Genomic DNA, 26,915 nt, shown 5'->3' with positions numbered 1-26,915 from the left:
TGTGCAATATGAAACAAACAAGCAGTTGTGCTCATGCATATTGCTAATAGTTGGCAAAAATACTTTGATTTCATTTAAATTGTCACTAAAATAGAGCACAGTCAGTATGATTTATTTTAAGGGGCTAACTGATTCCAGCTATGATAAATGACAGCATGAAAGATGAAGGAATTGGGTTCAGCTTTTGTTCTTATTCTCCATTCCAGTCCCACCAGTCCTCACTTGCTCCCATTCTCTAATTCTTAGGACATAGGCCAACAGGTTGCAACAGAGGCCTGAATTAATTCATAAGGTAATGTCCTACATACATCTGTAATTACTTTGAAAGGCCTCCCTCCCTCGTGACATGATTAAAACATGGTAGCTGCTATTGGATAACATATGTTAATCCATTAGTCTCACAGAAGTGTTGGACTTGCGTCTGAGAATCCTTTTTCTATACACGTACTCCCTCTAGTGGCAGATATTAAGCATTGTGAATCAATGTTAAAACGTTTTAAAAATTACATCCCAATGTTATGTTCTTTGATACCATTAAGTTCATGAACAATATACATGTGAATATTAGTGAACCAATGACATGTTGAAATAAAATAATTAATTGGCTAAATGAGTTAAACAGAGTTTAAAGTTTATTTCCACTTTCCAGAACCGTGTTCCAACGTTATCTCTGGCTGACTTTACAACATGTAAAGTACGATTGGGAGAGAAATATATGGATGTCCAGAGAGCAGACATATCAATAATTAATTTTTTTCCCCTCGTTATGTTGAGATCACAACATATTTATCTCATGATCATGACATAACAAAGGTTGTTTTGTCGAGATCACGAGAAACTCTATAAATAGGAGTGGACCTATTAATGATTGACAGTATGGTTGAAGCGGCAGAGCCCACGGTGGATCAGCGCATATGTTTTAAAGGAAAACTACACCCAAAAATGTTTTGCTTCTCAGCAATGAAATTTTCAAGATGTAACTTTCAAAATGCAGAAATCATCCTGTATGATGCAAAATGTAATGATTTCTCTATTTTGAAAGTTACATATCTTAAAACGATTGCTGACAAGCAAAACATTTTGGACTATGTCCACAATGGACTAATGAAACAAATACCAAAATATAGTTTTTAGGTGGAATTTTCCTTTAAGTTTTCTTAGGGCATTTAAGCCCTGAACTTTGCTAGTATTGTGAGCGAGCCAGCTAGCTCATAAAAAATAAAAATAATCTATGCTGATTGTTAGCTTGCGTAACTGATGTGTATAATTGTAAAGGGACACTTCATGTTTTATGGATAATAAGCATTTACAGTGGGTGAGCTCCATTCCTGACAGGCTGATCAGATTTAATTTCAGCCTCAGAGCTTGATCAGATTCAATAGCAGCCTCAGAGAGTGATAAATCAGGATGCTGCCTTGTTGGCTGTCTGCAAGGAGCCTTCCTTTGAAACAGCCTACAAGGCAACATCTTGTTTTATCAGCCTCTAAGGCTGCTATTGAATCTCATCAGCCTGCCAGGAATAGAGCTCAGCCCCTGGATCAGATATTAATTTGCCTATAAAGCACCTTGATAGCTAATCTGCCTGCAAGGAGCTTTACCTATGAAACAGCCTACAAGGCAGCATCCTGACTTATCAGCCTCTGAGGCTGAAATTGCATCTGATCAGCCTGTTAGGAATGGAGCTCACCCACTGTAAATGTGTCCTTTAAAATGATACACATCAGTTATGCATGCTAACAACCTGCATAGATAACAAGCTAGCTAGCTAATAAGACTACTTAGCTAGCTCACAAGACTGGCCAAGTTAGCCGTGTTGTTCCTTGCATGCGATTGGCTGTGGTCTTGGAGGTGGCACGCAGCCTAGAGACAGTGCTGCCTGTCAGACATCGTTCAGGGCTTAAATGCAGCCACAGGGCTCCTCAATGGTGGTTATCGTGCATCTGAACAAAGGAATGGATGATGTGTGGTACTTTTGATTATCTCGTGATCTCGACAAAACAACTTTTGTTATGTAGTGATCATGAGATAAATCATTTGTGATCAACATATGGGATTTTTAAAAACATTTTATTCAAATGTCCTCCTGTAGTGATAAGACCAAAACTAATCAAAGTAAATCAACCCATATTGGCTTTGCACAACTTATCAACCCCTGACCCCCTTCCCCCCCCTTAAAAAGAAAATACTTACTCAACCCTGTCCACATACTAAAATGCTGTACTATCAAAAAGTGGGGCCATTTTTTATAAGAAATAAGAAAATTACTAACTGCTACTTTTATTATAAGAAAATTAGTATTAAAGAAATGTAAGAAACATGTTGAGAGGAAATATTACAGGGACTAGGGGATACAAAGTAAAAAGCCCATAAATTGTAGGTGACAGTGGCTGAAACTCCAGCAGATTACTCAAGGCATGACCGAGCAAATAAAGTCTATGAGAAGGATGTCCTCTATACCCTGTGCTTTTACAAACAGCCACCAACACACAAGTTACACTACTGTCCAACACTGACACATTCACTTTCATACAGTCCTATCAAACACACACCCATCCTAAGATGCATAAGCAGAAGACATGTCTCAAAAGACTCGGACGATAATGGTAACAATAGTATGACCCTGTGGAATCCATCACAGCAACCAAGTTGATTTGTTGTACATCAATGGGACCAGTAAATTAATTGCCTTTTGCTTACATTTCATACATCATTACTAAAATATCTCAAACTACATGGTATTCACTTTAATTTCAAAACTATTTGTAAGTGACAACGTTTGGGGATCACAATACAGAAAAATAAAAGGTTTGTTTCTTGAAAGATGCACTATGCAGAAATCGCTCCGCCATTTCCTGGTTGCTAAAATTCTAATAGCTTGCCTAATTTCAGTTTATGTGACAAAACAATCACGCATAGTGTAGAGAATTATTGTACCATCTAAACCACTGTGAAATATATTTTCCATAACCAAAAATTATATTTTCAGATGGTGTATAAAATCAAAAGTAAAAGACAAAAATTAAACTTAAAAACAAGAAGCATAGAAATAGTGCACATAGAACAGATCTACCGCTTCTTAGACTTGCTTACAATGACAATGACGACAATTTTGTCAGGTCACCCAAAAAGTTACATATTTCAGATTTAACTAATCACATCCTCACTCAAAATATCCTTGTGCTGCATACAAATGATTCAAGGCCCTGAAATAATCTAAATATGCACCCATTGCATTATGGCCCTCTTAGGGTATGTCATAAATGACAACTAGCACCGGTCAATAGAAAAATCTGTGAGAAAGAGAGTGCTTTATACAAATGAAAAGCTAAAGTATTCACATGGTTACAGTGAAATTATCAATAATGGATGTCAAACTCCATCTAGGATGCATTTCAGATGAAAAACTGGTCAACACAAAACACATTTACAATAAATGAAACCTTTTCTTCTGTCGTGATCAAGTATTTAAATACAAACTTCCTCTTAACACAAAACTCATCTTCAAAAGGAAAAAAAACATGAAAAATGACATGGTGCATCTTGCTATTGAATAACATGCTATAGTGTTCAATATTGGCAGTTTAACAACCTCAAACAAGACTATTGTTATGATATGCATGACTAAAGATATCTTGTTTATTTCCATCTTAGAAAGTAAAATTCAAATTTATATTTTTAAGTGTTAAATTGCGAGTGGTATGGTTCAAAGACCCTTGTGTCAAGGATGCCTCGCGATCAAGAAAATGGCAAAACACGAGGGGCTGTTGGTTTCCAGTCTTGTATTTTAACATATAAATTCACCTAAAATAAATGTAATTCTGATGATTATCTGATGACTCACTTAAGGAAGATGTTTCCATTATTATTATTTTTGAATGACCCTGAGATTTGATCGCCACATCATTTGAGATGTGAATTCAGCATCACTGCTGTAAGCAAAATGTCCTCCATTGTGTAAATAACATGTGCAGGTTTTCACTTGGATTTAAATTTCACAATAATCAAGTCAAATTAACTAAGTGGCAAGTCAATTTGGAAAATCAAGTTATTATTCTTTCTTTCTTTCTTTGGCTCCACTTGCGAAGCTTATCTACACTAAAATGTTTTTTTTTTGTCCCAAGCACCCCCTATCTGCCATGTAATTATTAGTGTTCTTTTGGTTATGTATAAAATCTACATGCATCTCATCTTTTACAAAAAATAAAAGAATATATAGAAAATGACCGTTCAAAATGATCTGAAATTGTTTTTCTCCATAACGTCCGATTAGTAATAGAAATATATTCATATATGTTAATATTTCACATATAACCTCCATCTAAATTGTATATTAAAATAGTCAAATATTTTACTTCTCACATGTTGTATTAATTTAATGAAAAAAAAGATGTATAACAAAGTTATCAGTGAGAAACTATTTCCACGTGAAGCCCCAGTTTCCCTTACTTTAAGGGATAGAACATTGCAGGAAAACATTCCATGCAAAACCCTTCAAGAGGAGATCTTAACAATTTCCTTCAAGATTTCTTTTGAATTCTCCTGATTGATCTGCATAGCATGACATGTCTATTTACATAGCATGTATACAACCTTGCCTCTTCTCTTTAATGAAATGATTCAACCGAACTTGGTTTAGTCTCTTATTTTGCCATTAGAGTACAGGAGCCACATGACAAGAATACTCCCAAGTGCCTTGGAACACAACCCAGTTCCGCAAAACCTTCAAACGGCCCTTAAAGCAGTGGAGAAAAACTGCTTTCAATGATATAACACTTTGTCAACCAAATCATTTGTTGGCAAATACAATTACCTTTGAATGCCCCCTGTAAAAAGCTCACAAATCACTTTTCTTCACATTGTTAGTGTAACTGCACATCAAGAAAATAAAAAACTCCACCAAAGTGTTTTCTACCCTGCCCTTTAGCACACACTGAGCGGAGCCATGAATGCCAAGCGGTAAATGCATATCACATACCCTGTACTGTTAAATGACTACTGACATAACTCGTAGTTACTTTGCAGCTCCGGTCTCGTCAATGAAAAAGAAACAGAAGCACATGTTTCGTACCACCAAGCGACCAAATGTTAGACTACGTTGGGTCAACATGCGGAGTCCAATGTGAAATCATATATCTTCAACTTGGTCTCATCCAATGACTTAACATCATCAGCCTTTGCTCGTGTCATCTTCTCAATACTTGAATTGAGGAAAGTCCAGAGGAGTGTGTTGGAACTTCATTCCCTCCATAGATAAAGATGCAGCAGCGTCATTTCATGTCCAAGTTGGCGGTAATAGTTAACCACCTACAATTTATATGAAAACTGGCAATTTCTTCCTGTGTGCACTGTCCATTTCACCTTCAATATCAAAGACATCAGGGAAGTGTACCATATCAATCCTAAAACTACTTTGGTATAGTAATAATAGTCATTGTGATATTAACTTAAGAGTTGTTAGTTGTGCTTCATCTTTTCACTCCAAATAAATTCTGTCATACTTTTCTCAAATACTCATAAAAATACGGCAAAGTCCCCAAAAGTTGCAACTGTTACTAGGGGGAGGGACATGGATGGCCCGTGACATGGATGTCTGAGGTCTGGTTTCATCAAAAGTACAAGCACAAAAGTTAAAAAATTGCTTCGGAATTGGATCTTCAGCCAATAGGGAGATGAGGATTAGGAATGAATGCACCAGGTGTGTTTTTTGTTGAAGGTGTCGTTGAGTTTGTGTGTGATTGGGGATCCTTACCTGCAACAACAAGTAAAAGACAAATGTTCAAATTGTAGTTCATGATGTCCTTGATTAATCTCCAGAACAAAGCAGCGGATTCAGGAAGTGAGTGAGGGTGAGAGGGAAACAAGGGTAATCATGAAGAGGATAAAGAAAGCAATGGGTAAAGAAAAGGGTGGTTTAGTTGTGGAGTGCAAAACTACTGAGAGGTTAGAATCTGAAAGTATAATTTCAGCATACCTGGCTAACACTGCAAGGTTGCTGAGAAGTTAGCTGGGTACCCAGTTGTGGGCGGCGCTCTGCGTAGTTGCAGGGCCAGAGTAGCTTTGCCCACCTGGTACTATGGGGTCAAAGTTGAAATCAATGCCCTCTCCATCCATGAGGTCACTGTTGATGATGTAGTCCACGTCACAGTCCAAGTTCTCTGTGAACATCTCAATGTCCAAGTCGGTGGGCAAGCGGTCTTGACTTGGTAGGAAGGAGCTCGGCGTTCCGAACTGGCCCATCCCTGGCAGACCTCCTCCTATATTGGATAGGCCCCCTCCGTGGTGAGGCCCCAAACCTGGCAGCTGTGCATGCTGAGCTTTGAGAGCTGAGATCTGTGGAGAGTCTTGGGCCATGCCTGACAGGATCATGCCCAGGCTCAGCTGAGAGTGCTGCTGTTGGAGCTGGGACTGCATCCTCATGGATGCCACAGTGTTTGGCTCAAGACCCTTCCCCAGCAACAGCTGGTTTGGTTTGGGCCGCCCTCCCACCATGGGCCCCCCCATGCCCATCATCCCCACTACACCAGGACTGGGCATAAGGGGGTCCACCTGGGTCATCATGAAATCACTGGGAGGCGGGGAGTCCGAGGTGAGCAACGCCTCCAAGCTGGAGGGAACATGAGTGCCATAGAGACCAGTCACACGGGAGCCAGGGCTGGGCATGGGGTTAAAGAGAGAGTTACCATAGTTTAATGGTTTGGAGTTGTTATTGTTGCCACATTGTGTGCCTGAGGACTGTCCCCCAGTCTGGTTGGGGGCCTGGGAGATGTTGGATGGCTGTAGCTGACGGAAGGAGGGGAACCCGGAGCCCCGGGGAAGCAGTGTTGAGGCAGAGGGCAGAGGGGTGGGGGGAGCCGGTGGGGCTGTGCTGGGACTAGCCCCTCCCTGCTGCTCGGTCATCAGTGTCAGGCCATCGATCAGGTCCAGCTCCTCCATTAGTGTCTCAGTGAGGGTGGGGGGCAGGTTGCCCGTGGAGTAGCCCAGTAGACCTTCCTCAGGCAGGTCATCCTCATCCTCCTGCCCGGGGCCGATGGGGGACAGCCGGCCACTCAGGGTGCTGGCATTGGAGCTGGTGCGTGGACGGAAGCTGGTCCACATGTCAGGTTCGTCTAGGCTACCACGGGATGAGGGGCTGCCGCTGTTTACTCCCCATTTGGGGAACTGCTGGGAGGAGTTGGGACTGTCTGCGCCCCCGTCGCCATCTCCCCCAGTGGTCCCGCCCAGGCCTGCTGCTGCCTTCTTGGTCTGCTTGGCTCGCATCCGGCTTTTCAGCAGTTTGCTGCTGTTGTCCATGGAGGCAGCACGGCGACGGGGGGCTTTCCCAGTCTTGCCCCCCTCTGGGTTGAGCATCCACCAAGAACTCTTGCCTGTGGACTCATTGTGAACTCGCAGGAACTTGTTGTGGAGTGATAAGTTGTGGCGAATTGAATTCTGAGTTAGAAGAAAGGGTGGGAGCAAGAAAAGGGGTTTTAAGATTGGTGCCTTGTTAAATTTTCAGAAAACATTCAACTTGGTTTGACGATAGATTTCAAGCAATAACTTCCATTATTCACTAATTAATGCAGTGTAATAATGTATCATGTGTTCACAGCAAATTGGCTGTATAACATGGTTCTAACAATGTGAATAACAATAATGATTAGCATGTTTTTTTACCTTCCACCCTGCTGAGCTGTTGCTATCTCCTTTATCTTTGAAGTAAGGCACAGTTTTCACCATCCAGTCATATATCTGTGCCAAGGTTAGACGCTTCTCTGGAGAGTTCTCAATAGCCTGACTAATCAGGTCCGCGTAAGACTGGTTCCCCCATGCATTGCGCCGGGATGATCCCTTTCGGGGTGTGGCTCCACCTACTCCGGCTAGGACTCCTCCCTCTGTGACCACAACTTTCTCAGGCTCGGATATGATTTGCTGTTGCTCCTGCTTATCGTCGTCGGCGGGCGGGGTTCCCGCAGAAGATTCAGGGCCGTCCGCCCCCTCCGGTTTGACAGCTGAGATGTCGGGTCTGGGGAGCGGCCATGTGCACGACCTAGGTCTGCTTTGCGGCTCAAAATCTGGGTCAATCGTGGGTACCGTCAAACCCTCCATTGTAAAGTTTTGTTTGCTACAACTATCCTAAATGTAGACAACTAAGAGATGATACATAAAATAAATTGTCAAGGTAAATAATAGTGAGACAGATATTGAAACAAAATGTTTTTAAAAATCTAAATAACAATATTGTATTTTTGTAGGGTCGCAGGTAGCCTAGTGGTGAAGAGCGTTGGGCAAGTAACTGAAGGCTTGAATCCCTGAGACGACTATGTGAACAATCTTTTGATGTGCCCTTGAGCAAGGCACTTAACCCTAGTTGCTCCTCTAAACCGCTCTGGATAAGTGCATCCGCTAAATGACTAATGTAAAATGTAATCTGGGGACATGTTTTTGTAATAGGCACACCAAAATGTAGGCCTATTCTTATCTAAGAAGGGGTCTATGTTCAAAATTAGACTATATTGTCTAATGTAATTATTGTATAACCAAAAGTTCTATATAAACTTCAACTATCTACACAAAAACGCTATGTTCCATTCTCTATTAAGGGGACTAGTAGAAGAGAGAAACAATAATCTGGATACACCAGTATAGCGGTGTTAATCCTGAGATTGGAGATTAGGGGACCCAAATAATCCCTTTAATAGTAACTATCATAAACCTTCCGATTTACATGGAGCAGAGGAGGGCTGGGATGACGGTTCCTTTGTTTGTATAAAAGAACAAAGAGAACTCGGGGAGGAATGCACACCAAAACATCTGGATTGAAATCAGAGACCAATACAATTTATGGCCCACATAACGTGTTACTGTGGGGTATATACTTTGAAAAAAAATAATATATATATATATATATATATATATATAAACGTTTGTCTCGGTAGTTTGTTGTGGAAAATGTAAATATATTCGATGTTTATGAAGGTAAAAGTAACGTTAGCTATAAAATGTATTGCTCTCACAACACTATAAATTGAACTGACTTATTTCGCGTCTTGCTTTTAGCTTTAACATTATAACATAAAAGTTACCCTCAAACACATATACTTTTCAAATAACCCACAAATGAGGATTACCAGTGGGTCTCTGTTACAAAAGAGCCGACTAGGTTTGCGGTGCCCCCGTCTGCACTTGTAAACAACGTGCTGTCTCGCTCCTTCGCACGTAGAAATAACCTCCCGCTTTAATAGAATACTGGAGTTGATATAATATTAGTTTGAACATTGATATCAAAATTCAAAGCAATTTAGTAAACAACAACTTTTTGATTTCAACATACATCTATCTAACTGTCACTGCTCCCGTGAAACAACATTACTTAGAGTGAACACAAAATCTGGATTAATGGAGCTTGCAATAAAATACTCAAAGTAAAAAAAAATCTGCAATATTTGATTATCTAAGCAATGACACGTTTACTTCTGATGTCAAAACAGTAATGTTATGCTGGCTGTCGCTTCTTTGGCTACAGTACTAAGTAATTTTAGTCGACTGACAAAAATAAAATGTTGAGCGCAAAACCTTACTGAACAGTTTGATCATGGTGGTCTGCAAAACAAAATTAGAAGAAACAAATGGATCAGAAAGTCCGTGGTTTTCTGATTCAAGTTTTCACGCTCCTCCACATTGCGGGCAAGCGCGTGTCACCATCTGCCATGTTTCTTGACACGCAGCAGCACACGATGCTCGCGCGAGCACAAACCTTCAGAGTGTGCCTAAAATTGGATCAGTCCGCGTCTTGTGGCCAATTTAAAGCACGGTTCGTAATCCACGGGTTCTTGGAGTTTAGGCTCTCCCACCTCGGCTCGACTCCACACACCAAACGTAGTTTTTAAAATAGCGTGATAGCCACTTAAAGTTAGCTGCTGGCTAACAGTTATTTCGGAGTTTAAAATCCTTTCAAAAGTCGGAAAAAAGGCTTCAGTACCTTCCTTTGGAATTCTCCCCCTTTCATTCGTTAGTTTCGCTTAACTTGTGGCTATTCTGGATGTCCAAATATTCATTCATCGTATATCTTTTTTTGTTTATTTTTTACTCGAAGCGAAGACTCCCTTCTGACGTCTGTTTACCACTGCCAGAAAACGTGTACTGCGCATGCGTGGTGAGGACTGCTGGGAAATGCAGTCAGTCATGTGACTTCTTAAGCACGAACGTAAACAACGAACGGCTGTAGAGCTAAAATACCTAAATCAGGATTGTGTAACATTTCCTAAAGTGTACACACTCCACCTACACACCTAAACCAAATCTGGAAAATTACCCAACAATGGTCAATCATATTTCAATTGCCCAAGTAGCCCAGACTTCTAGGCTACAGATCTATTCAGCTCCAATCTAGTCTTGAAGCACATGCGTCCCTCTTTCATTTGACACTCAAATTTTCACCAATAGTCCCAGTCTATCGGTATACTGTCATAAAAAAGTAGGTCGTAGTCAGGTTACTTTAAAATTGCCATTGTTGTACAGTGACATTCAAAAATAATGATTTGTGTCCAGAAAGATCTGTGAAGATGATTCATTTCAGTGTGATATTATTTTTTCAAGAATATCGGTACCAACCTAGAAAAGCATAGGCATGTTCGATGTGTTCTATGCAACACGTTTCATTTGATTTTTTTAAGATCAGCCTAAATCAGCATGGTACGGTGTGTTTATTTAAACAATAATCTGTCAGTGTGCACAAGAACTACAATTCCCAGTGTATTTCAGAGTATAACTTTGTTTGGGGAGTGTTTATCGAATGCAGCGCGTGATGTAAGCAGAATAATAATACACAGTAGAGCTAGACCTATGTACAACAAAAATATACATCTGGTCTGAATTTAACTCCTGAATGTTTTTATTTTGGAAACAATTATTTATTTATTTTACAACAGAATAGGCCGTCCTATAAATTTGTAAGACTTTAAAATTATAAACAGTCGTTCTCTTCATTGATAATATTTTAATCACATTTTGTCTGTATGATTATTGTTTTACACTCGTTTAATTTTGGCACAATTGTTTCATTCTCTTCTGCAATTGGTCAAGGTTAACGCCGGTAAATACTTGGGGAAAGAGGAATGCGTTTCCTCTGTTTCGATTGGCTGCGGAACAAGAACCTTCGCAATTGTATCGTCTTGAGATCAGCCGCAGCTGAAGCCGAACATGTCGGACCCCACTGTTGCAGATACTCGCCGATTAAACTCTAAACCACAGGATCTCACAGATGCGTATGGCCCCCCAAGCAATTTTCTTGAAATCGACGTTTATGACCCACAAACAATTGGAGTTGGCCGGAACAGATTCACCACCTATGAAGTGCGAATGCGGGTGAGTGTTCTAGGTTTGTACTAGCTTGCAGTATTGAAATCGGGGCCGGTGATTTTAGTAGGGCCTGGTTTAGGTGACGCTAGTATGATGAGGGAACATGGGTGGGACGGTTTTTTGCTGTTCAAATGCTTAGTCTTTCACTTCTTTGTCATTTGAAATAATCGTTATATACAAATTCCTGATGCAGTCGTTACTAAGATGGCTACCACCAACATCAAATAGCCAGCATGTGAAATAACTGTGTTAGTTTGGTAGCAGTGCTTCTGCCAGATAACATAGTGACTAGCATGTGCTATAGCTCTTTTATTAAACTCTGTTGATTTCTGTAGGATATATAAGCTTTTTCTCCAACCCAGAATAAAAGCCTGCACACCCTTGGAATCCCCAGGACCAAGATTGGAGAATACTGGGCCAGCTAACGCTCTAGTTATGAGATAGGCAACTAGCCACTAGGGTGTTAAACCTTCATGGTATTAGAAAGATCTGTTTGTACATGGGCTTCGTCTTAAATCCCAGATCTAGGGCATGCTGAACAGAGGCTACATGTGCTGAGGGATAGACACAATTTGCACAGTGTGTACTGGGCTCCCGAATGGCACAGCGGTCTAAGGCACTGCATCTCAGTGCTTGAGGTGTCACCTGGTTCGAATCCAGGCTGTATCACAGCCGGCCGTGATTGGGAGTCCTGTAGTGCGGCGCACAGTGTCGTCTGGGTTTCGCCGGTGTAGGCCGTCATTGTAAATAACAATTTGTTCATAACTGACTTGCCTAGTAAAATAAATAAAAATATCTACTGTATACCCTTACTTACTACTACAAATCTCAACATATTAATGCAACAATCTCTCTGTGTTTTCCTACTCTAAAGATGTGGTTGCATTATAAACCATCCATTATCACTAGACACAGCACCACACACCAGTGTCACAAAACTGAAGTGTTTTTCACAGATTCAGAGACAAGATGCTGATCAAATGATTCATCGGTGAAGGGTTCTGGTGTAAGCACTGATGTCTGACCGTGTCACTGTGAATTCTGTACTGAATTTACTCCTGGATTTCTGTCATTTAATGTAGTGATTTAATATACATCTTTTTCACATGCAGACAAATCTTCCCATCTTCAAACTTAAGGACTCTGTTGTGCGGAGAAGGTACAGTGATTTTGAGTGGCTGAAGAATGAGCTGGAGAGAGACAGTAAGGTAGTTACACACTGCATAACTAATTGCTTGCATGTCGGACCGGTATAATACTAATCTAAACAAATGTACATATGTACATACATTAAAAGTTTGTATGTGACTAAGTTACTGATAAGTTGTGTGCTTTCTAAAGATTGTGGTGCCCCCTCTCCCTGGGAAAGCTTTAAAAAGACAGCTGCCCTTCCGAGGAGATGAGGGTATCTTTGAGGAGTCCTTCATTGAGGAGCGGAGGGTAGGCTTGGAGCAGTTCATCAACAGGTGTGTATCGTTTCTGTCTATATTATTTCTCTCTGTATCGCTGTGTCTCCATTTCAGGTCATTATCAAATTAACTCCCAGCCCATTATCAAATTAACTCCCATCCTTTGACTCCTCTAATAATCAACTATGATTGCTATTTAACTGAAACCTGCTACTCTCTCCTCTATCACCAGACTTGCAGGTCATCCCCTGGCCCAGAATGAGCGCTGTCTTCACATGTTCCTTCAAGATGAGTCCATTGACCGGAACTATATTCCTGGAAAAGTACGCAAGTAGGATGAGCATGGTTGGGGTTCTGACTGGGTGGGTGTGGTGAAGAGGCTGGTGGGAGGGACTGGCTGATCCTTAACGGTTTCTATCAATCTCTCCCGGCAAGGGAATAGCATTTTATTTTTTATATTAAAGAATATAAATACTGTGTGTATATGTATGTAAAAAAAAGTATTCAGACCCCTTGACTTTTTCCAAATTTTGTTAAGTTACCGCCTTATTCTAAAATGGATTTAAAAAAATTGTAACCTTATTGATCTTTAGACAATAGCCCATAATGACAAATCGAAAAAAGGTTTTTAGACATTTTTGCAGATGTATTAAAAAAAACGTATACCTTATTTACATAGTTATTTATACTCTTTCCTTTGAGACTCGAAATTGAGCTCCGGTGCATCCTCTTTCCATTGATCATCCTTAAGATGTTTCTACAACTTTATTGGAGTCCACCTGTGTTAAATTCAATTGATTGGACATGATTTGGAAAGGCACACATCTGTCTATATAAGGTCCCACAGTTAGCAATGCATGTCAGAGTAAAAAACAAGCCATGAGGTCAAAGGAATTGTCCGTAGAGCTCCGAGACAGGATTGTGTAAAGACACAGATCTGGAGAAGGGTACCAAAAAATGTCTGCAGCATTAAAGGTCCCCAAGAACAGTGGCGTCATTCTTAAATGGAATAAGTTTGGAACCATTAAGACTCTTTGTAGAGCTGGGCGCCCAGCCAAACTGAACAATCAGGGGAGAAGGGCCATGGTCAGGGAGGTTACCAAGAACCCGATGGTCACTGACAGAGCTCCAGATTTCCTCTGGAGAAGAACCTTCCAGAAGGACAACCATCTCTGCAGCACTCCACTAATCAGGCCTTCGTGGTAGTGGCCAGATGGAAGCCACTCTTCAGTAAAAGGCACATGATAGCCCGCTTGGAGTTTGCCTAAAGGCACCTAAAGGTCTCCGACCATGAGAAACAAGATTCTCTGGTCTGATGAAACCAAGATTGAACTATTTGGCCTGAATGCCAAGCGTCACGTCTGGAGGAAACCTGGCACCATCCCTATGGTGAAGTATGGTGGTGGCAACATCATGCTGTGGGCATGTTTTTCAGTGGCGGGGACTAGGAGACTAGCTGGGATCGAGGGGAAGATGAACGGAGCAAAGTACAGAGAGATCCTTGATGAAAACCTGCTCAGGAAGGTTCACCTTCCAATAGGACAACGACCCTAAGCACACAGCCAAGACAACGCAGAAGTGGCAATGGGACAAGTCTCAATGTCCTTGAGTGGCCCTGCCAGAGCCTGGACTTGAACCCGATCAAACCTCTGGAGAGGCCTGAAAATAGCTGTGCAGCAACGCTCCCCATCCAACCTGACAGATCTTGAGGATCTGCAGAGAAGAATGGAAGAAACTCCCCAAATACAGGTGTGTCAAGCTTGTAGCGTTATACCCAAGAAGACTCGAGGCTGCCAAAGGTGCGTCAAAGTACTGAGTAAAAAGTCTGAATACTTATGTAAATGTGATTTCAGTTTATTTATAATAAATTAGCCAACATATACAACATTTTTGCTTTGTCATTATGGGGTATTGTGTGTACATTGAGGAAGAAGGAAAAAACAATTTAATCAATTATAGAATTAGACTATGATGTAACAAAATGTGAAAAAAGTCAAGGGGTCTGAATACTTTCCAAATGCAGAGTATATGTACAGTGCCTTGCGAAAGTATTCGGCCCCCTTGAACTTTGCGACCTTTTGCCACATTTCAGGCTTCAAACATAAAGATATAAAACTGTATTTTTTTTGTGAAGAATCAACAACAAGTGGGACACAATCATGAAGTGGAACGACATTTATTGGATATTTCAAACTTTTTTAACAAATCAAAAACTGAAATTGGGCGTGCAAAATTATTCAGCCCCTTTACTTTCAGTGCAGCAAACTCTCTCCAGAAGTTCAGTGAGGATCTCTGAATGATCCAATGTTGACCTAAATGACTAATGATGATAAATACAATCCACCTGTGTGTAATCAAGTCTCCGTATAAATGCACCTGCACTGTGATAGTCTCAGAGGTCCGTTAAAAGCGCAGAGAGCATCATGAAGAACAAGGAACACACCAGGCAGGTCCGAGATACTGTTGTGAAGAAGTTTAAAGCCGGATTTGGATACAAAAATATTTCCCAAGCTTTAAACATCCCAAGGAGCACTGTGCAAGCGATAATATTGAAATGGAAGGAGTATCAGACCACTGCAAATCTACCAAGACCTGGCCGTCCCTCTAAACTTTCAGCTCATACAAGGAGAAGACTGATCAGAGATGCAGCCAAGAGGCCCATGATCACTCTGGATGAACTGCAGAGATCTACAGCTGAGGTGGGAGACTCTGTCCATAGGACAACAATCAGTCGTATATTGCACAAATCTGGCCTTTATGCAAGAGTGGCAAGAAGAAAGCCATTTCTTAAAGATATCCATAAAAAGTGTTGTTTAAAGTTTGCCACAAGCCACCTGGGAGACACACCAAACATGTGGAAGAAGGTGCTCTGGTCAGATGAAACCAAAATTGAACTTTTTGGCAGCAATGCAAAACGTTATGTTTGGCGTAAAAGCAACACAGCTCATCACCCTGAACACACCATCCCCACAAATGCTCTCCATCCAACCTCACTGAGCTCGAGCTGTTTTGCAAGGAGGAATGGGAAAAAATGTCAGTCTCTCGATGTGCAAAACTGATAGACATACCCCAAGCGACTTACAGCTGTAATCGCAGCAAAAGGTGGCGCTACAAAGTATTAACTTAAGGGGGCTGAATAATTTTGCACGCCCAATTTTTCAGTTTTTGATTTGTTAAAAAAGTTTGAAATATCCAATAAATGTCGTTCCACTTCATGATTGTGTCCCACTTGTTGTTGATTCTAAAAAAAATACAGTTTTATATCTTTATGTTTGAAGCCTGAAATGTGGCAAAAGGTCGCAAAGTTCAAGGGGGCCGAATACTTTCGCAAGGCACTGTATTTACACTACAGTTCATAAGTTTGGGGTCACTTAGAAATGTCTTAGTTTTTAAAAGAAAAGCAAAAACAATTATCCATTGAAATAATATCAAGTTTGTCGGAAATATTGCGTAGACATTGTTAATCTTGTAAATGACTATTGTAGCTGGAAACCGCTTATTTTTAATGGAACATCTACATAGATGTACAGAGAGGCCCATTTATCAGCAACCATCACTCCTGTGTTCCAATGGCATGTTGTTAGCTAATCCAAGTTTATAATTTTAAAAGGCTAATTGATCATTAGAAAACCCTTTTGCAGTTTTCTTAGGTCAGTTGAAAACTGTTCTCATTAAAGAATAAATAAAACTGTCCTTCTTTAGACTAGTTGAGTATCTGGAGCATCAGCATTTGGTTCGATTCCAGACTCAAAATGGCCAGAAACAAGACCTTTCTTCTGAAACTCGTCAGTCTATTCTTGTTCTGAGAAATGAAGGCTGTTCCATTTGAGAAATTGCCAAGAAACTGAAGATCTCGTACAACGGCGTGTACTACTCCCTTCACAGAACAGCGCAAACTGGCTCTAACCAGAATAGGAGTGGGGGGCCCCGGTGCACAACTGAGCAAGAGGACAAGTACATTAGTGTCTAGTTTGAGAAACGGACGCCTCACAAGTCCTGAACTGGCAGCTTCATTAAATAGTACCCACAAAACAGCAGTCACAATGTCAACCGTGAACTGCGTTGTTGGTTAGGGGCTCGTAAGTAAGCATTTCACTGTTGTGTTCGGCACATGTGACTTATAAAATTTGATTTAAAAAGGCGACTCCTGGATGCTGGCCTTCTAGGCGGAGTTGCAAAGAAAAAGCCATATCTCAGACTGGCCAATAAAAATAAAAGATTAAGATGGGCAAAATAACAGACACTGGACAGAGGACGATTGGGGAAAAAAGTGTTATGGACAGACAAATCTAAGTTTGAGGTGTTCAGATCACAAATAAGAACATTTGTGAGACACAGAAAAAATGAAAAGATGCTGGAGGAGTGCTGGACGCCATCTGTCAAGCATGGTGGAGGCAATGTGATGGTCTTTGGGTGGTGAAGTGGGAGATTTGTACAGGGTAAAAGGGATCTTGAAGAAGGAAGGCTATCACTCCATTTTGCAATGCCATGCCATACCCTGTGGACGGCGCTTAATTGGAGCCAATTTCCTCCTACAACAGGACAATGACCAGGACAATGACAGCTCAACTATGCAATAACTTTTTCGGGAAGAAGCAGTCAGTTGGTATTCTGTATCATGGAGTGGCCAGCACAGTCACCGGATCTCAACCCTATTGAGCTGTTGTGGGAGCAGCTTGACCGTATGGTACGTATGACGTGCCCATCAAGCCAATCCAACTTGTGGGAGGTGCTTCAGGAAGCTTCTCTCCACAAATTGACAACTAGAATGCCAAAGGTCTGCAAGGCTGTAATTGCTGCAAATTGAGAATTCTTTGACGAAAGCAAAGTTTGAAGGACACAATTATTATTTAAATTAAAAATAATAATTTATAACCATGTCAACGTCTCGACTATATTTCCTGTACATTTTGAAACTAATTTCATGTATGTTTTAATGGAGAACAAGGATATTTCTAAGTGACCCCAGACTTTTGAACGGTAGTGTATGTGTGTATATACATATCTATCTATACAAAAGTATGTGGACACCTGCTTGTCGAACATGGGCATTAATATGGAGTCGGTCCCCCCTTTGCTGCTGTAACAGCCTCCACTCTTCTGGGAAGACTTTCCACTAGATTTTTCAACATTGCTGCAGGGACTTGCTTCCATTTAGCCACAAGAGCATTAGTGAGGTCTGGTACTGATGTTGGGTGATTAGGCCAGGCTCGCAGTCGGTGTTCCAATTCATTGCAGAGTTGTTTGATGGGGTTGAGACCAGGGCTCTGTGCAGGCTAGTCAAATTCTTCTACACTGATCTTGACAAAACATTTCTGTATGGACCTCAGTTTGTGCACGGGGGCATTGTCATGCTGATTTTATACACCTGTCAGCAACCGGTGTGGCTGAAATAGCCAAATCCACTCATTTGAAGGGTTGTCCACATACTTTTGTGTGTGTGTGTAAATGTGTAGAATTATATGATAATTATGCATAACATACCTGCATGATATTTCTTGTGTATATGTGTGTGATTTGTTTCATCAATTTTAAATGTAAAAATTAAGGAATACTGTATTTAGCAGGGGGATGAAAGGGTTGTTCTGAAATGTCAGAGATTACATTTTTCAGTGGTTTAAGGTACCTGAAATCACTGTTCTGTGTCACACGTTTTTGTGTCTTACAATGTCTTTCCCCTTTTCTTAGGTGTGAATAAGGTAAGGTTGCTTTTTATTCGTACTAATACCATTGTGATAATCCCCCCCCCCCCCCCCCCCCAAAAAAAAAACAAAAAACTCAGATTTGGTATAGCGGGTTACCAATAATACATCCATTTATCTACACGCACATACAGTGGGACAAAAGTATTTAGTCAGCCACCAATTGTGCAAGTTCTCCCACTTAAAAGGATGAGAGAGGCCTGTAATCATCATAGGTACACTTCAACTATGACAGACAACATTAGAAAAAATATCCAGAAAATCACATTGTAGGATTTTTAATGAATTTATTTGCAAATTATGGGTGGAAAATAAGTATTTGGTCACCTACAAACAAGCAAGATTTCTGGCTCTCACAAACCTGTAACTTCTTCTTTAAGAGGCTCCTCTGTCCTCCACTCGTTACCTCTATTAATGGCACCTGTTTGAACTTATCAGTATAAAAGACACCTGTCCACAACCTCAAACAGTCACACTCCAAACTCCACTATGGCCAAGACCAAAGAGCTGTCAAAGGACACCAGAAACAAAATTGTAGACCTGCACCAGGCTGGGAAGACTGAATCTGCAATAGGTAAGCAGCTTGGTTTGAAGAAATCAACTGTGGGAGCAATTATTAGGAAATGGAAGACATATAAGACCACTGATAATCTGCCTGGATCTGGGGCTCCCCGCAAGATCTCACCCCGTGGGGTCAAAATGATCACAAGAACGGTGAGCAAAAATCCCAGAACCACACGGGGGGCCTAGTGAATGACCTGCAGAGAGCTGGGACCAAATTAACAAAGCCTACCATCAGTAACACACTACGCCGCCAGGGACTCAAATCCTGCAGTGCCAGACGTGTCCCCCTGCTTAAGCCAGTACATGTCCAGGCCCATCTGAAGTTTGCTAGAGAGCAGTTGGATGATCCAGAAGAAGACTGAGAGAATGTCATCCGGTCAGATGAAACCAAAATATAACTTTTTGGTAACAACTCAACTCGTCATGTTTGGAGGACAAAGAATGCTGAGTTGCATCCAAAGAACAACATACCTACTGTGAAGCATGGGGGTGGAAACATCATGCTTTGGGGCTGTTTCTCTGCAAAGGGACCAGAACGACTGATCCGTGTAAAGGAAAGAATGAATGGGGCCATGTATCGTGAGATTTTGAGTGAAAACCTCCTTCCATCAGCAAGGGCATTGAAGATGAAACGTGGCTAGGTCTTTCAGCATGACAATGATCCCAAACACATCGCCCGGGCAACGAAGGAGTGGCTTCGTAAGAAGCATTTCAAGGTCCTGGAGTGGCCTAGCCAGTCTCCAGATCTCAACCCCATAGAAAATCTTTGGAGGGAGTTGAAAGTCCGTGTTGCCCAGCAACAGCCCCAAAACATCACTGCTCTAGAGGAGATCTGCATGGAGGAATGGGCCAAAATACCAGAAACGGTGTGTGAAAACCTTGTGAAGACTTACAGAAAATGTTTGCCCTCTGTCATTGCCAACAAAGGGTATATAACAAAGTATTGAGAAACTTTTTTGTTATTGACCAAATACTTATTTTCCACCATAATTTGCAAATAAATTAATTAAAAATCCTACAATGTGATTTTCTGGATTTTTTTTCCTTCTCATTTTGTCTGTTATAGTTGAAGTGTACCTATGATGAAAATTACAGGCCTCATCTTTTTAAGTGGAAGAACCTGCACAATTGGTGGCTGACTAAATACTTTTTTGCCCCACTGTATCTGTCTTTGCTTCACCTCTACTTTCTCAATCAGCACCTGTCCAATGTTCTCCTTTGTTCATTTTCTCTGCGTAAATGCAAGTGTAACTGTTGGCATGATCTGGTTGCATGCATGGGGTGATCTTCACAATTCATCTTTAGTAGAGAACTTAGTTACTTCCCCTTTTGACTCAAACCAGTCATGCAAGCTTTCAAGGGGGCACTAAGTGAGACATAGAGGGCGGTATCTAACATACTGTATATCATGCAGGCCTTTTCATTGTTTTGCTAACCATGGTTGGTATCTCACCCATATTTTTTTTTTTTTTTATCTCAAGCACCCTAAAGTCTGCGTCTAATACAGTACACCGATACTGGTAACGCAATTGCTCTATTTTATCTTTAACTAGGCAAGTCGGTTAAGAACACATTCTTATTCACAATGACGACCTATCCTGGCCAAACCCTAACCCGGACGATGCTGGGCCAATTGTGCACCGCCCTATGGGACTCCCAATCACGGCCAGTTGTGATACAGCCTATGAATCACTGACTAGTTTTTCAATCGTGATTTTTCTTTTTAAGTATTGATTTCAAACGGCCAATACTTCGTCATTAATGGGTCAAATGGAACATACCCCTAAAATCATATCACTTATTTTTCTTTGATAGATTGTTAACCCAGCCATAGCATTGGAGCCCAAAACTAACCTACACACACCGACCCTACTCTTTTGTTTTTTCTCTCTTCCTAGTAGCTACTATGTTATAGAACATTACTGTTCAACAAGTAAAGCCTATGTGCCTTTTTTTTGTTTAGACTTTTTAAAGACTTGGTCTACAAAGTGTAGCAAGGCTATAAAGGTAACTGTAGAAATGGCAGCTAATGTTCAGATTCTAATGAGGCCATGAATTACCTGTGAATTGTTTTCCTTTCTATAGCAGCCCGGGGATGAAAATGATGATCTACTCAGCCCAGCCCCCCCCCCCCCCCCACCCCTACATCCCCTGGCTGTTTGGCTTTATCACTAGAGCTCACGTTGCCTCTTCCACAGGGGGCCTACCCTCACATCCTCCTTAACACCTGCATCTGTGTTGGAACGCTATGTAAATATGATGTACATATATACATATCTTATTTGTAATCTATGTCTGGGGAAGCTGTCAGGATACTTACATACAGAGCATTTAACTTGTAGCAGATGTTTGAGGGTGGAGAAGGTGAATTCATGAAACGAGTGAGTTAGTAAGCTACCTTTTGAAACAAGAACATATTTTCTACTTGAGTCATTAAGGCTAAGGATTAGTAATAGTTAACACCAAATTAGAGAATACTGCGTTGTTTCAGTAACAGAAGTTTGCTTCCTAACTCATGAATTTTGCTTGGTGAAGTAGCATTTGGTGTAAATTTCTCATGTGAAAATGACAATGGCTCTGAATACTTATTCGAGAGCCCCTAGTTTTTCTTAGTTATAGAGATTGATCTCTAGATTTTCAAAGGGAAATCTGGCCCACCTGACTTGCCAAACACAAAGAAAACAATTATATTACGTTCCATTAAAATACTATTTTATTCATGTATATGTACTTGACAATTCATTAGTGAATCTTGATTGAGGAATGATTCCACACTAGAATTGTATTTTTGCGAAGAATTATGATTGAGTTTTCGGGTACAAATATTCATACAATCTCAATTGTCATCAAATATTTCCATGGCACTTGCTGCAATAGCAGGGATGTTAACCCCGATCTTCTTGGGAAAACTCCCAACCTAGCTTCTCACCACCGTGGCCACATAATCGTTCTAAACATCTCTTCTCTACTGCAACACTATTGTAGTTTTTTTTTTGTGAAATAAAGGTTGATCGATGGCAAAAAAGAATGTCCAGCAGGATACATATTTTTACACTTGCTGATCCAGGGTTGTGTCTCAGAAGGAAATGTATGCAGTGTTTTGGTGAAACTGTTCACTCTGATCTGTTGAATGTGTGGGGTGAGGCTGATTGTACAAAGATCGGCCCTCTCAGTCTGATTGCCCTGCAGCCCTGACAATCACCCTTCACACCACTGTTTATCCAACCAATCGGCGCTTGGATGCGAGAAGAAGCAAGTATTGCCTAATGTCTATACAGAATTATAGGGGCCTCTAGTGGCCAAAAGGCCGCATGGGCAGCTCCATTGAGGGCTTCCATCATTTTAATGTAGTCAATTGGGTGGGACTTCCAACTTCATTTGCTGATCCCTCTTGGTAACTTTGCTGGAGTCATGTCTTACCGGGTCCTCGAGTGATCAGCTAAATTGTGAAGAAAATTGACATCTTCAAAATGGAGATCGCCTCAATGGAACTGCCCATGCTGTGACAGAAGACACTAACAGAGATGAGTCCATCTATCTATGGTAATGACAGACTCCCACATTATGTTCTATCTTAAAGGTGTTGCTCATCCATTGAACCTAACCACACAACCATAAAGAACTATCTCTAATGGAAACAGCTGTGTGTTGGTGACAAGACAAGTGCTCAGTATGGGCCTGAACATCTACCCTGACAGCACTATAGTGGGCAAACCAAAACCAATCAGCATTAAATGTACATGCATAGCCAACCGCTCAGAAAAGCTCCAGGCAAACTTTTTTTTCCTGGTCCTAGTTCTTGCTGGATTTAGCGAGCAACAATTTTTTTCACTGATGCAGCCGGACATTTTTGGTAATCAAGCAACAAAGACAGTCCCTGCTGCCCTGTGATTGTACTGTGCCTTCCTCTGACATCCTCTGCCTCACCTCAACAAAACGAATGGCTACTCGCCAAACATTTAATTGGGGTTTTATATGTTCATGTGTATTTTCCCGACATTCAAATACATAAAGGCTGATTGTTGCTTATTGTTTTTTTTTTATTAACGTTATTGGCCACAGTGTAATGTTAGTTTATTAAACCATTATGAAAATATATCAACACTGGTTTTCTCATTTGACTTTCCCCAATTAGTAGTCTTTCAATTATCAAGCAAGGAAGCGACCAGACTGGAGGGAAAGAGCCTAGCCCAATATGGCAGAGTTAAGATCTGATGTAATTGGTCAAAATACCAATTAGTGGGAAAAAATCCAGACTTGGGTTTCCTGTGTAAATGCAACCTCTGACTAATTATTAAATGAATGAGACAAAGTCTAAAGACGTTTGCATACATAGGTTAGGTTTGCTCCTGGCAGATCTAGGCTAGGCAAACGTCTGTGTTTATACTCCCTAAAAACCTTTTAATTTGAAAAACAAGGAAAAAGCGGCAATATTATTGTTTGTTCATCTTGAGCCACCGTAGTAACAACATAGTCAGAAACAAGAAATCTGTCATTCATTTTTACATTTTTGCTGAGGTCTTAGTCGAGCAATTTTACATCTACCTCAGATCTTTGGTGCAGTATTTCTTAAGTGAAAACTGCATGAAAACTAGTCGTCTCTCATTGAAGGACAACAAACACTATTTCTCAGTCTTATTAGGAGTAGAATTTATGACCAATCACCAATGAAGGGGTGTAGACTTCCACTACCAAACTCGACTTACCTCAAGAAAAAATATGTGCACCAACAGCGAAGACTAAAATGAACAAAAATGTTGCCAAATTCTATCCAAATATATGCCAGAACTGTTTAGACTGGGAAGCATATGGTAAACTTAATGCTGCGTTCACATGCTAGTCGGAACTAGGAAACTTATACACACGTGCCACATTCAACGAATCAGCAAGTTAGACATGTCTGAGTTCCTATTAGCATGTGAATGTGACATGGTCCAATAACAACCTGCTAACAGCATGTGTACCGGGTCCCAAGCTACATTCATAATCAGTAGACTGTTCTGATTAGAGAATCACTGTTTGCTTCGCTGAGCAGTGACCAAGAAACTATTAGCTGTGTTCAAGAGCATCAAAATGGTGATGTATCATGGGAAAATGATGGCTGACTGATCAATAAATAATACTGAGTAGTTATTTATGATGCAGGGTGATTTATAGATAAGTCAGTTTTGACTTGTTTTTAAAGTCGGCTGCAATGTTGAACGCGCCCATTAAATCCAGTTTTTAGATGCTACCTCCCCCAATCAAACATGGGTTCCATGTTGTATTCTCACTTTGCATGCACACCTGTTTATCTAGGTAATCAGCCATCCAATGAGGGCACCATGCTGCCCCGGATGGGAAGTAGAAGAAACGTGTGCAAATGCTAGAACAAAACATTGCCATCCATATTACATTTTATTTGGGGAGGGGGTAGCATCTAAAAACTGGATTTAATAGTTGCTTGTTTTCTGCTCAGCGACACAAACTGTGATTATCCAATTGAAACAGTGTACTGATTATAGATGTAGCTTCAGATGTGGTGGGAAACATGCTGCAAGCAGGTACAGGCATTGTACAATGACTTATCTTGCATGCTGTCACTATGGAATGTCTTTATTCATGAAAAAAATGTATTTAATATTGGGCTAGAAAAGAGAGATTAAAGATTACCTGGTGTAATAGCATTCAAGATTTGGAATATTACTACTACTACTACTATTACAATGTAGGAGATAAAGACAGATATCCCATTTGTTAAAGATACATTCAAGTAAAGTTCACCATGTTTTTTTACGGAATTGAGAGAATCTACTGCACATTATTTTCATTTATACAACGGGTGGGTCTAGTTCTGAATGCTGATTGGTTAAAATCGCATTCCAGCCAGTGTCTATTCCACAAGTTACCACCAGCTAAATCTATGACATTAAAATGCCTATTTACTCTGTTCCATCTCACTGTGCCAATCCACTGTCTCATCAGCCCAGCCAGGCAATTTATAAACTTTATCTCCACTATAAAAAGCATCTAGACATTATCTCACATTTCTTTTAGACTAACAATTTGTTTTCAACAGCGCTGATTTGTATAAACCTTACTGTCAGTCTCTGACATTTGCAACGTTGTTTCAATATTCAAATTCAATCTCCAGCTGTCCCATACTAATGAAGACAGGTAGGCAGCTTTTCTCTGCCAGTCACAATCATGAATCATCTTCATTTTATGGATATATACAAAAAACTATCAATAGAATACAGGTAAATCGAAACGAAGTGCAGCTAGTTTGCATTCTTTTCAGCTTCAATTTGAAGTGATTGTGTTAGCTGTGTTGTTGGCTAGCTCCTCTGAACAACACAACAGTATCCGGACGATACCAGTACCAGTCACAAGTTTGGACACACCTACTCATTCAAGGGTTTTTCTTTCTTTTTACTATTTTCTTCTTTAATAGTGAATACATCAAAACAATGAAATAACACACATGGAATCATGTAATAACCCAAAAAGTGTTAAACAAATAAAAATATATTTCAGATTCTTCAAAGAAGCTACCCTATGCCTTGATGACAGCTTTGCACACTCTTGGTATTCTCTCATCCAGCTTCATGAGGTAGTCACCTGGAATGCATTTTAATTAGCAGGTGTGCCTTGTTAAAAGTTAATTTGTAGAATTTCTTTCCTTCTTAATGCGTTTGAGCCAGTCAGTAGTGTTGTGACAATGTAAGGGTGGTATACAAAAGATAGCCCTATTTTGTAAAAGACCAAGTCCATATTATGGCAAGAACAGCTCAAATAAGCTAAGAGAAAGGAAATTCCATCATTACTTCAAGACATGAAGGTCAGTCAATTTGGAATATTTCAAGAACTTTAAAGGTTTCTTCAAGTACAGTCGCAAAAACCATCAAGCGCTATAATGAAACTGGCTCTCATGAGGACCGTCACAGGAAAGGAAGACACAGAGTTACCTCTGTTGCAGAGGATAAGTTCATTAGTTACCAGCCTCAGAAATTGCAACCTAAATAAATGGGTAAAAGTAACAGAGTTAAAGTAACAAACACATCTCGACATGAACTGTTCAGAGACTATGCGAATCCTGCAAAGAAACCACTACGAAAGGACATATAATAAGAAGACTTGCTTGGGCCAAGAAACACAAGCAATGGACATTAGACTGGTGGATGAGTCTAAATTTGAGATTTTTTGTTCCAACTGCCGTGTCTTTGTGAGACGCAGAGTAGGTGAACGAATGTTCTCCAGATGTGTGGTTCCCACCTTCACGGTGGGAACCACACATCTGGAGAACATTCGTTCACCTACTTTGCGTCTCACAAAGACACGGCAGTGTCTTGGAGGAGGTGTGATGGTGCTTTGCTGGTGGCACAGTTTGTGAATTATTTAGAATACAATGCACACTTAACCAGCATGGCTACCATAGCATTCTGTAGCAATACGCCAACCAATCTGGTTTGCGCTTAGTGGGACGATCATTTGTTTTTCAACAGGACTATGACCCAAAACCAACCTCCAGGCTGTGTAAAGGTTATTTGACCAAGCAGGAGAGTGATTGAATGCTGCATCAGATGACCTGGCCTCCACAGTCACCTGACCTCAACCCAATTGAGATGGTTTGGGATGAGTTGGACCGCAGAGTGGAGAAAAATAACAAGTGCTCAGCATATGTGGGAACTCCTTCAAGAATATTGGAAAAGCATTCCAGGTGAAGCTGGTTGAGAGAATGTCAAGAGTGTGCAAAGCTGTCAAAGGCAAAGGGTGGCTACTTTGAAGAATCTAAAATTATATTTTGATTTGTTTAACACTTTATTTGGTTCCGTGATTCCATATGTGTTATTACATAGTGTTGATGTCTTCACTATTATTCTACAATGTAGAAAATAGAAAAAATATTGACTCAGTAGGTGTG

The 26,915-nt window shown here is 40.6% G+C and overlaps 2 protein-coding genes across 5 annotated transcripts; one reads left to right on the top strand and one right to left on the bottom strand.

Moving 5' to 3' along the window:
* Positions 1–621: 621 nt before the first annotated feature.
* LOC110488789 (forkhead box protein O4) lies at positions 622–10,120 on the bottom strand. The gene is made up of 3 exons (XM_021561176.2): positions 7,654–10,120; positions 5,972–7,428; positions 622–5,749 (listed from the first exon to the last, which is right to left on the bottom strand). Exons 1-2 carry the CDS (start codon positions 8,083–8,085, stop codon positions 6,001–6,003), a joined length of 1,860 nt encoding a protein of 619 aa, XP_021416851.2. The 5' UTR covers positions 8,086–10,120; the 3' UTR covers positions 622–5,749; positions 5,972–6,000.
* A 678-nt stretch (positions 10,121–10,798) lies between these two features.
* Positions 10,799–23,110, top strand: LOC110488788 (sorting nexin-12). Of its 4 annotated transcripts, none has more exons than XM_036942941.1 (7): positions 10,799–10,928; positions 11,062–11,343; positions 12,450–12,545; positions 12,679–12,803; positions 12,979–13,077; positions 18,435–18,445; positions 21,101–23,110. In XM_036942941.1, exons 2-6 carry the CDS (start codon positions 11,179–11,181, stop codon positions 18,442–18,444), a joined length of 495 nt encoding a protein of 164 aa, XP_036798836.1. In that variant the 5' UTR covers positions 10,799–10,928; positions 11,062–11,178; the 3' UTR covers position 18,445; positions 21,101–23,110. The 4 variants fall into 4 exon arrangements, with proteins under 4 accessions (XP_036798836.1, XP_036798835.1, XP_036798838.1 ...); XM_036942940.1 differs by having other exon boundaries at positions 21,098–23,110; XM_036942943.1 differs by having other exon boundaries at positions 10,800–10,928; positions 12,979–13,069.
* The last annotated feature ends 3,805 nt before the right edge of the window (positions 23,111–26,915 follow it).

The sequence above is a fragment of the Oncorhynchus mykiss genome, chromosome 14 (genome assembly GCF_013265735.2).
Source record: "Oncorhynchus mykiss isolate Arlee chromosome 14, USDA_OmykA_1.1, whole genome shotgun sequence".
Lineage (NCBI taxonomy): Eukaryota > Metazoa > Chordata > Actinopteri > Salmoniformes > Salmonidae > Oncorhynchus > Oncorhynchus mykiss.
The sequence above is the reverse complement of the archived record's forward strand: the minus strand, read 5'-3'. Positions and strand labels throughout refer to the sequence as shown.

Excerpts from the sequence above, each read along its gene's own strand:
- LOC110488789 (XM_021561176.2), bottom strand. The coding sequence starts at position 8,085 with ATGGAGGGTTTGACGGTACCCACGATTGACCCAGATTTTGAGCCGCAA. Across the intron at positions 7,429-7,653 it reads ACAGCTCAGCAGGGTGGAAG|AATTCAATTCGCCACAACTT; the intron begins GTAAAAAAACAT and ends CTTCTAACTCAG.
- LOC110488788 (XM_036942941.1), top strand. The coding sequence starts at position 11,179 with ATGTCGGACCCCACTGTTGCAGATACTCGCCGATTAAACTCTAAACCA. Across the intron at positions 11,344-12,449 it reads CCTATGAAGTGCGAATGCGG|ACAAATCTTCCCATCTTCAA; the intron begins GTGAGTGTTCTA and ends TTTCACATGCAG. Across the intron at positions 12,546-12,678 it reads AGCTGGAGAGAGACAGTAAG|ATTGTGGTGCCCCCTCTCCC; the intron begins GTAGTTACACAC and ends TGCTTTCTAAAG.